Genomic DNA, 10,613 nt, shown 5'->3' with positions numbered 1-10,613 from the left:
ATATGGCGACCTTACCTAGCGTTCGATCCTTAGGGTTTCGCAGCTCCTCGCAGGGCTTCAAGGCCTGGTCCAGCAGGATATCAGGAGGGTTAGGACACTTGGCGAGCTCGTCGATGGCATGCATGCGCAATGGCTGATACCGTCCATCTTGGAGGCATTCAGACACCAAGCGAGCCGCCAGCCGTTTGAGAGCAGCAGGCGCCCCCTCGATGTCAATTACACGGACACTCACAGGCAATACCGCTCCCCGCTGAGCACAAATCTCCGGTATTGTAGCATGACGGAGAGCCGCCGCCTGTTCAGCTTGTGCGACTAGCAAGGCGTCAATTCCCGACAAGGTATCAACAGACAAATGCTTAGCGATGGTTTCGAAGAGCACCGGAGCAGCGGCTTCTCGCAAGCTAGCGTATTCGACCAAGGCAGGCACCAGACAGGAGACTCTGCGATTTGTCCGAGTAGCAGCACTGAAGGCCCGAGCCCTCACGGCCTTGTCGGTGCTCCTGAGTGAGTCCCTCAAGTAGCGGGCTGCCAGCCCTTCCAAACCATCTCCCAGCAGTAGACAGGCATGTGCAGCGTCCACCAACCCTATGGACTCATCCTCGGGTTCCTCATTCATTTCTATGATTCGCTTGAAGATCTCATCGTGGGCCTTGTCGGTGTCAGTAGGACAGCATACAGCAACATTAGCGCTCGCCCGAGCCGCGGCTAGTTGGTCTTCACTGGACTTGAACTTACAAGTGAGGAGCCTCAATGCGAAACTCTGAATTTCTTCAGCTGGAGCAGCACCCAGTGTGTGTCTCTGATAGCAGTAGATGTTAAACCATCCATCCATGACCATACTCACTTTTCCAATATCAATTTCCTTTCCCGATGGGAACACGAGAGGCAGTAAACCAGCGAGCTCCGAACCAGCCGATATCGCAGTACGACGGTCTAGCAGCTCTCTGCTATCCAGCAACCTGTGTCATTCGTCGGGGCAGATAAGGCACCGGTCTCCTACCTTCCTGCAGCAACTAATAACTTCAGCGTGTCCCTACTGTATTGAGGAGTAATGTGAGCTCGTCGGCCTCCTTTATTGGGCTTCTCTAGCGCACGCCGGAGAGTGGCAGCACATGCATGGACAGCAGCCCGACGGACATACGGTGACTTGCCGCTTGTGCCTAGGAGTGGCATCAGCAGTGAATCGATACGCATATCATACACAGTGTGAGCAGGCCAGGACAGTCGAGTGTATCCAAGAGCCACGCCGAGGATACATGACCCGTATCAGCATGTCGTACGATTGTAGAGTAGCACCTGAGCAACGGCCTCCCCCAGCTGACGGCCTCCCTGCAGTAGCTCACCGTAATGCCTCAGCTTGTAGTCGACTCGATCGATCATCCCAGTCGATTCCTTCCTCTTTGTTCGACCCGTCAGTATTGAAAGTTGAGCTCTCACCAGTGTCGCGGTGATTGCTGCATCCCCACCAGCGCAAAACAGCTAGCCACTCACCTTCCCGCTGTGACCAGACGACGGTGCCGAAGTCGACTTTCTTCAGTAAGATACGATAAACTCTCTGTAGTACTCGATAGACCTTATTCTTATTCACCAAGACGCTGTCGTCATTTGTTTGTAGTCGACAGCGATAATACTCTTCCTCTATCGAGTCGAGGAGGTCTACCAACGATGGATTGCCGTTCATTCTGAGTCTCAACACCTGCATAGTGGCACTTAACCAGGACCTCTTCCCCTAGTATCCCCACTATAAGTATTTTTCAGAGGTGTATGACCAGCCCAAGGTTTAACTACCCCAACCGGGACCCATTAGAACAATACAACTCCGAGTGATTGTGATTGAAACGAACTAGGCACTGTAAACAATTGCGAGTGCACTGTACGGCACTCAGTCGTTTCTTGATACTTGACGCTCGTATCTGGCCGGCGAAGCCACTATGGAGAACCCCATCACTCGGGAAACCTATCAGGAATAAACTGAGGCTTTCATCGCTTACATTATTACCATCCACGCTGGCTCGAGAGTACAAGTTGGAGGTAGTCTCCAGACAGAACTCGCGATGCGATGATATCAACTCGATATGGTTCGGTGTTACGACAGAGCTCTCTCTACCATGGTTTATACAAGACCCTCGATCGGTTAGTTGCTCGAGGCAGGCTGATCAACCTTGTGCCCGATCGCGTTGAGGCAAGTGGAAACATCCGTCATTGGAATGATGCTCGACTGAATGGAAGCGGAGACCTTCCTCTTCGTGTCTGGAATCTCCCACAAGCAATCGACTACAGATTTGCACACAAGTTGGCCAGTCGGGAGCTGAAATACCTCCAGCATGCCGCTCGCTACCACGTAGCCAATATCGCCAGTCTCATACCGGCGGATGAAGTACTTTATATCTGGGTGTGGTTCCGATCACGCACACTCCGCGGTCTTTTTTATATACTAAATGATACGTATGAGGCACAAATATGGATCATATAACCAATGCTAGTCTGTTGGTAAGCTCCTGAGAACACAGCTGGGAAACGCTACTGGCTACGCTGACACCATGCAAGTGTAGGAATATTCGATTCCCTTGTCATTCCCATGGCAATCTCGCTGCGGTCAGTTCCTGACCATTGAGACAGCCTATCGCGAGAGTAGATCCTTCTACATAGATCCCCAGTGGGGATTCCCCACAGCCATGCTGGCGGGAACGCGAAGGACTAGGAGTCTCTGACGTGGACCCAAGACGGCACATAAGGATAGCGACCAAATTACTAGCGATCCGCAGTTTATTGAGTACAGCGGCCTATAGGAATCTTCGAGTTGCGCTAAGAGAACTGGGAATTTCGTGGCGCGTGAAGACTTCCAAAGCGCAGTTTATTTTCTGAACTCCAGGATCCAACCTCGTCTTTCTCGCGATGCCCTCATCATCACCACCACTGTCCAAGTCAGCTGAGATAGCGATATTAGCAGCTGCTGGTGTAATATAATGGGTTATGGTCGTTCACTAAAGGGTCGTCCTATCTGTTCTAGAGGCCACCCCGGTTCCTCCCGTGGTTACAATCTGTGGGCGTCTAGGGGTCGCGTAGAAGATGATGGGAAATGACCGAGACAAACTTCGTTATCAATAATACCGATTTCGCTAGGGGAAGGAGGTCTGGTGTGTATTCAGTCATGTGATGGCATATCTGCCCCAAAAGAAATCGGCTTAATTAATAGCGCGAAGGATCCACACATTAGAATTACCTCGGTCGTGTGGACTAAAGTCATCACCTTGTGTCAAGAGCGGGTGGGATTGGTTGTATCTAGGCATATCTTGGGGTGGCATAGGTGCCCCACCGCAAAACTCCATCTCACTGAGACCTTGAAATATTACACTGCTTGTCTGCCTGGAATATCTCTCGGTATAATCACAGTAAGGCGAATCTTGGGGGTGGCATAGGTGCCCCACCACAGAATTCCATCTCGCTGAGACCTTAAAATCTCGAACTGATTTTCTGACTTTATTATCGCAGCAAGGTAAATCTTGGGGTGGCATAGGTGCCCCACCACAAAATTCTATCTCACTAAGACCTTGAAATCTCGAACTGCTTTTCTGACTTTATTATCGCAGCAAGGTAAATCTTGGGGTGGCATAGCTGCCCCACCGCAAAACTCTATCTCACAAAGACCTTGAAATCTCGAACTGCTTTTCTGACTTCCTAATCTCCTCGTAAGATCTCAGTAAGGTCAATCTTGGGGTGGCATAGCTGCCCCACCGCAAAACTCTATCTCACAAAGACATTGAAATCTCGCACTGCTTTTCTGACTCTATTATCTCTTCGTATAATCACAGCCAGGAAAGGTTGGGTCTTCACCGTTATTGCAAGACCCTCATCTTCATCAGCATCAACTCACATCAGTCCCATAAACTCCCCAGTCCACAGTTCCCATTTCCTGGTCAAATTATTTTTCCACCGGCAAATTCAATTTTCCCCCACTTGGTTAACGTTTTACCTTTTTCGTTAATATCTCACCCATGGCTTTAGTTAGGCTCGACAAAATTAATATTATCCCGGTTTATTTGAAAGTTTAGGAGTTTGATTTAACCAAGTTTAATTTGGCCTGGAAATGTTTTGTAGTCATATAGTACTCCTTAGTGTGACCTACGTGTTTTGGTGGGGATACATTCTCAGTCTAGACGAGGTGCATTGTGTTTGATTGACGGCTCAGGTTCTCTGTGCGGCGGTGCCAGCATCGGACATACTATGTGGCACTGAGATGATGGCTTCGATCGTCTTGGCTGCACTAGCATGTAGGATCAGGAGGGAATCTCAGCTCGCTTCTGACAACTTATGAGCTGAAGGATATGGTTACCAATAGGTGTTGTAACCAATAAGACCCTACCCCCTGCTCTAGCCTCCCTTCGAAGGGCTGGCATATGTGGGAAGGATCTCAATAAGAAAGGACATCCTGAGGTGAGAAAAGTGACCATCACCTCACCCCTTTATGCCTCGCCTCCGATTAAATCGTTATCTAGATTCCAGAGGCCGCAGGCGTTTGCGTGGGAGCAGTCTATTGCCTAGCACTATCGCTTTTCCTGCCCTTCCATATGATGTGTTCTACCTCACGGGGGATACCCATGGACGAGGCGGAGTTGATGAGCCAGAGGAAAGCTAGTAGTATGGGCACGTCGTCTTTGGGGCGCATACATCGTGTAGGGGAGGTCAGCCAGGGAGCGGCCTATCTCTCGAATTGCCCCCGCAATCCTAACTGGCCGTGAGCAATTGAAGCCTTTATCACTTGATATTGTTAGTAACATACCAGCGTTGGTAATCTACCAGTTCGTCAAAATGTTCCTGAAAGACTTTTAAGTAGTGTCTAAACTTCGCGTTATTCGACATCAGTGCGAGGTGGACCATTAAAGTGAATTTGCTGTTTTCAGGCCTCTTTATGGGCTCTCTCTTATCCATCAACGCCATGTGTTTCCTTGGCTTCGCAGATAACGTTCTAGATCTGCCATGGCGCGTCAAGCTCATCATACCCACAGGTAGTCATTGCTGATCACCTGTCAGCTGAATGATCTCCTCCTCAGTCGCGACCCTACCACTGTTGCTAGTATATTATTCCTCTATTGGAAACACCTGGGTTTTACTGCCGGATTTTATGCATCCGTATCTACCGTAAGGAATGTACTGTTTGTCGTTGCCATTGAGTAGTATGGACCTCTCAGAGATGGTCATGGGGCTATCGACATTGGTGTGCTCTACTACGTGTTCCTGTCGTTGTTGTCGGTTTTCTGCACGAATGCCATAAACATACTAGCGGGTAGTATTGTGGGGGGTTTCATGTTGCTCACACGCGTAGATGAACCGTATGGCTCACCATAGTCGTTGAGGTCACTGGGCTACTACTACTATCCTTATTACTACTACCTCTAGTACTACTGCAGTGAGATTGACCTCTTATGATAGGTATAAACGGCCTAGAAATAGGTCAGTCCATGGTATTAGCAGTGTCCCTCATCCTCAATGACCTCCTGCAGCTGTACAGGCATGCTCAGCAGGCAGCCACCTGGCCTCCCTACGAGAGCCACTTGATGAGCCTTTACTTACTTCTACCATTTGTCGGAGGTATAGCAATGACTATCTCACTTTGTTACTTGTCATCTCAGCCTCGTTCCCTTTGATGGTCGCTAATATGTATCCCGCAGTAGCGTTTGTGGGGGACACCTACTGCTATCTCGCAGGCATGACTCTGGCGGCTAGTGGTATACTAGGGCAGTGTTCCAAGACGGTGAGTTGAGCGAATCTTGAGTTGAACGAATCTTCTTCTTGCCTCAGACTCTACTGTTTTTCGGTCCCCAAATATTCAATTTTCTGTAATGGGAGACGTATGACAGCACAACCGGCCGATGACGTGCTTAAACGGTAGGTACTCTGCGCCACAGCTTTTCAAGCTGATACCATGCCCTCGCCACCGGTTGCCGCAGTACGAACCGAAGACTGACAGGCTTAGCGTTAGTTACACTCCTTGGTTCAATCCTGTTGAGGAATTGAGGCCTCTAGGTGACGATATGTTTCTTTGTGAAGTATAACAGGTTCATTTCGTTATGGTTGCAGGTCAGCTCGCGTTGATGGTAATTCAGTCCTGTCACCTGGCTAGGGTTGAATGCGATGAGGCGGGTCGAGTCAGAGTGCAGAACTTGACGTTGATAAACCTAGTGCTTTGGTTAAAGGGAGATACTAATGAGAAGAAACTGAATAAAATACTGCTTGGGGTGAGCTTATGATTTCAAGTGTGTGCTGGCTAGGACAGCCGTGCTTCTCCCCTTGTTATAGATACAGTGCCTATGGAGCCTCTGCGCGTTCTTCATTCGCTATCGTCTGGCAGGTTTCGTGTACAATGTTGTTGATTGAGTTCACTCGCGTATATTGTTGCTGTTTAGCCGCTTTTTCTCAAGGTTGGTGGACTTTGTGTTGGAGAGTGTGTTATAGAGGTTGGTGATGGTGACGCCCAGGCAAGAACGGATACGAGGAGGTGTGTCGCTGAGAGTGTTGATGCAGGAACTGCTAGCGAAGGTTCCGCAAGACAGATGGATTACGGTTGAGGTGTATCGTCGATGCGATGTCACTTACATTGAATATAATATATAAACACATTAATGTTCATAAATTTATGTTATAATGATGTTCCTCAACGTCAACCTTATAATTAAGAATGGCAACATTACCGTATATTATATTCACTTTATTAGGTAATATTGCCTTTAACCATATCCCATATACTATGTTGGACTTTAACCCTAGTGATATGAAAAAACACTAGTGAAAAACGTATCTCACGACTACTACAGGCCGCGAATATCGCGTTTTTCACCGAGTTTTACGCGTAAATCTCGGTGAAAATCCAATATATCTAGGTTATAATAGTGTGTCAACGTGATAGAAATATATCATGATCAATGGTAGCGCATCTATTCTCTCCTGTATTAACCATTTCTGAGATGCCGCAGTTTCATATATGTGATTTCACACAGGAGTTTTATTTCTGTATTTTTGATTATTATGCAGCATTCAAGCCGGTTAGATATGTTACTAGCAGCAGCTGTAGGTAAGCACTGTGATCTGCATAGTAACTGAATCTCTACGTCTGCCTACCTCAGGTGGCGACTCTATCAATTGGGAAGCTAATGTAGCAATATGCGATATGGTATCGGTAAGTCGAAGGCCCCTTATTCTGTGAGAGGCTTTCCTTGGCTAGTCCTGTCCAGCACTGATCCCTGAAGTCCTGCTGGAGATTCGCAACAACTTCGAGATGGGCGATTCTCCCAATGTACGTAACAGGTTTACTTGCAGTGTTGGAGAAATATATGATCGCTTTTATCAGCTCAGCTCGGGAGTTTTCTCACTAATTATAGGAGTTTATGTACGAATCCGCTTAGAACTGTACAGAAATCGACGATAATTTCCCAACATTTCCTCTCAAAATTTCCATATTGTCACCGACATATGTGGTTGACCATATGTGTATTTCTTCGCACTGCTCACCTGTGTGGTTTTGTTTACTATTTCAGATTCAACTTTGTTTAACACTCCTAGAAATGCTCGTCAAGAATTGTGGATATATTGTTTGCACCTATATGTCCGATGTAAGCCGCTAGCCCTCATGCCCTCACAGCTACATCTTTGTGAGTCTATTCCAAGAATTGTCACCTCAAGTTGATATCTCGGTGATCGACATTTTTCCGCTGAGAACTGTAGTTTAGTGATGACAGGGAAAGCATATTCTGTCAGGGTTTTATGAAGGATATGTATAGACTGGCTTCAGTGCCGTGGTGGTATCAACCACAATTGAAGGTTCGAGTACCGAGTGGCACTGAGCGGAAACTGATAAAGTGGGAGGCGAGCGGTATAGGACAATTATTATATTTTGTATTGGAATATATGTTCGTTTTTCTCAGCTAAGTTCAGAAGTTTCCTCGCAGTATGAAAATTTCCCCAAGATTTCGGGTAGGAGTGTACAGAAACCAACAAGTCAATTTTCCAAATTTTCTCTAGATTTTCATATTGTGCACATTTCCCCGTCCCTCTCCAACATCGTATTATTCCTCAGGGCGAAAGTCCTCTCATTAATACAGGAGTGGTGTGATGCATTTATACTGCGGGAAGGGCAGCTGGAGAGCCTCTTTAAAGCGTATAAGGAATTACGTCGTCGCAAAGGTCAGCAAGGAGTACCTCCGTGTCTCCAGAGGGTAAATGTTCGTTCTTCAGAACCGTTCCCTGCTCGTGATGAAACTGTGAGATTCCAAATCAAAGGTAACACGCTGGCCGATAGATATGGATTGCAAGTGGTTGTTCATTCAGGCAGTGTTGGAATATGGATGAGTCCAGGGATTTCCTCACTAATTTCAGAAACTTACTTACGAGTTCGGGTGTAAATTTTCAGAACCCAATGAGAAATTCCTAAATTTTCATCAGAATTTTCGCAAATATAGTTGCCCATATGCATATTTTCCCACACCGGTGCGTTCAGGTGCTGAGGAATCGCCTGCGCTCAATCCTAGTTTGGCCACTACGAAACATACCACTGCGGAGACGAAGGCGATGGTTTTGTCGCCCTCGGAGGTGACGCTCTGTGGGGGAATACGGACATGGTCAACTACATGTGTTGGTGACAATATGAAAATTCTGAGAAAATTTCGGGAGATTAGTATTGGTTTTTGTGCATTTATATCAGAATTTGAGTGTAAACTTTCGTAAGCTGAGAAAAGCGAACGGATATTCCGACACTAGTCTTCATTCATTAGCTTATACTGTTGTTGTCCCGCATGCTCCGACAAATAGATTCGACTCAGGTCGAGAGCTTGCGCACCGCAGTTAAGGAGATTTACTCTACTCCTAATCTTCCAAGGAAAAAATTTGAAGCAGATTATTCTGAGGTATCGGTGAAGTTGGTAACTTAAAAACTGACGATTCTCCTTACAGGCAAGAGCAGGCCGGTCGCGGCTACGGGCTACCATTGAGAGAGCGTTCGAGGATGGCAAGGAGGACTCGGTAGAGTTGAGCGATCTACTTACACTGGCTGACATGCTCGAGGAAGTGCTTAATCGGGTAGAGGCCACGGGCTGTGGGAATCGAGGTGAGTTGGGATTGCTGTTAGTGGACAGTGGAGGCTAAGCTAGCTTGTGGTGTTGATAATCATAGCAGTGTGGGGGAATTGATGTTCGCTTCCCTCAGCTGACGAGCTTCCTCACTAATTGTAAAAGTTCGGGTAGAAGTTTGCATAAGCCAATAAGGATTTCCCAGAATTTTCCATATTGTCACCAACACATGTGGTTGACCATGTGCAAATTTCACCACACCGAAGACCGGCTTTTGAGATGTCTGTTATACGACGATGCTTTCAGGTTCATCCGTGTTGTTGTCGTCATCTTTGAAGGACCGGTCGGAGTCGCCGAATGAGTCTGAAAGGCCTTCTGCGTTGCCTCAAGTTTCAGCGCCTGATATACTCTCTGGGGATCCATCTGAGATTCCCCCTCCACCTCCTCCAGAGATGGTACAGTTTACTATGTGAACTTGGTGGCGATTTGAAATTGTCAGGTGCCTGATGTCGCAACTCAGATTGAAAATGACCGTCTCTTGGCGTTGTATCTGCAGGACCAGGAAGAAATGCGCAATATGGAGTTCAATGGATATAGGGAAGCTCATCTGACTGGGGACTGGCGGCGAGGGCAGCACGTTGGCCCTAAAGGGTCTTTGCTCATCGCGGAGGGGCCTGATCCTATCGTAGTTACCTCTCGAAAACACGCTGGTGAGCATGGGCGTTGACTTTGAACATCCGAGGTTTTTGGGATTTTCCTATGGCACTGGTTATTGCTCTTCACGAACTTCGTGGTGTAATCGGCGTTTTTTCATCAGTGTTGACGACTTGAAATGTTCAGATGGAAGTCCTTTATAATATTGCATCTCAGCAGGCTCTGTGTCAAACGTGCCGGCCCATCGTATTCGACTAGAGTCGTACTCCTCGGGGCCGGCTGAGGCAACAGACCATGACCACACTGGAGCTGCATATACGGGCCTTAGACAGGTGGTGAATGGCCTGCTCTTGGCGAGGAAAACTAAGTCGAGGGTAAGGCCAGACTGATGGCGAGTAAGGAGCTCTCTGAGTGTTGCTCTTGTAGGAGGGAAACGGTCATATTAGTGATGATGAAATTGAGGAGTTCCTTGACGATTCGGCCCGCAACGGTGGTCGGGGACAGCAGGAGGCTAGCTCTATCGTGGTGCCTGTTTCTGATGAATGGAGTGTGGTACGGGAGCAGGGCAGCGGAGTGTCCTATTGGCACAACAACACCACTGGTGAGCTCGCGGGGATCAGGGATCCATCTACAGGGTCGTGCAAAGAAGGGATCATTCCTTGTAATTACGGGGCGCGTGACAATTGATGAATAGAAGAGGCCTCATCGAGCTCTCTCCAACGCTGTATGAACGGTTCTGATATTCGTATTGTGCGCTGAGTTATCGTCAAATAGGAAATATTCGCCTTCCGAAATAATACCAATTTTGGTCATCAACTGTCACGCGCCACGAAATTAAGAAAACTTATAAAAGTGATGCATAACGAGGGCCTACCCCTTCTAATTTCGCGGCGCGTGACA

At 47.6% G+C, this 10,613-nt stretch overlaps 3 protein-coding genes across 3 annotated transcripts in view; 2 read left to right on the top strand and 1 right to left on the bottom strand.

Moving 5' to 3' along the window:
• The window catches only part of Pmar_PMAR015078 (hypothetical protein), a gene marked incomplete at both ends in the record, with an annotated part of 1,081 nt that extends 249 nt beyond the window's left edge, over positions 1-832 (bottom strand). Inside the window, one exon of the mRNA XM_002779316.1 lies at positions 16-832. Coding sequence (XP_002779362.1) covers positions 16-832 — 817 coding nt within the window. The remainder of the gene's footprint in view (positions 1-15) is intronic.
• Positions 833-3,995: 3,163 nt separating this feature from the next.
• Positions 3,996-6,236, top strand: Pmar_PMAR015077 (UDP-N-acetylglucosamine--dolichyl-phosphate N-acetylglucosaminephosphotransferase, putative; the record flags this gene model as incomplete). Its single annotated transcript, XM_002779315.1, has 12 exons — positions 3,996-4,004; positions 4,190-4,271; positions 4,340-4,434; positions 4,497-4,635; positions 4,902-5,006; positions 5,052-5,139; positions 5,190-5,284; positions 5,431-5,589; positions 5,631-5,752; positions 5,800-5,837; positions 5,891-6,024; positions 6,079-6,236. Coding segments are annotated over 12 exons (1,224 nt in total), but the record flags the coding sequence as incomplete, so codon positions are not given.
• Positions 6,237-7,559: 1,323 nt separating this feature from the next.
• On the top strand, positions 7,560-10,318 carry Pmar_PMAR015076 (hypothetical protein; the record flags this gene model as incomplete). Its single annotated transcript, XM_002779314.1, has 11 exons — positions 7,560-7,607; positions 7,753-7,853; positions 8,072-8,178; positions 8,230-8,274; positions 8,492-8,583; positions 8,814-8,897; positions 8,944-9,097; positions 9,366-9,514; positions 9,559-9,769; positions 9,933-10,087; positions 10,140-10,318. Coding segments are annotated over 11 exons (1,325 nt in total), but the record flags the coding sequence as incomplete, so codon positions are not given.
• Positions 10,319-10,613: the final 295 nt, after the last annotated feature.

Source organism: Perkinsus marinus, assembly GCF_000006405.1.
Source record: "Perkinsus marinus ATCC 50983 genomic scaffold scf_1104296947616, whole genome shotgun sequence".
NCBI lineage: Eukaryota > Perkinsozoa > Perkinsida > Perkinsidae > Perkinsus > Perkinsus marinus.
The sequence above is the reverse complement of the archived record's forward strand: the minus strand, read 5'-3'. Positions and strand labels throughout refer to the sequence as shown.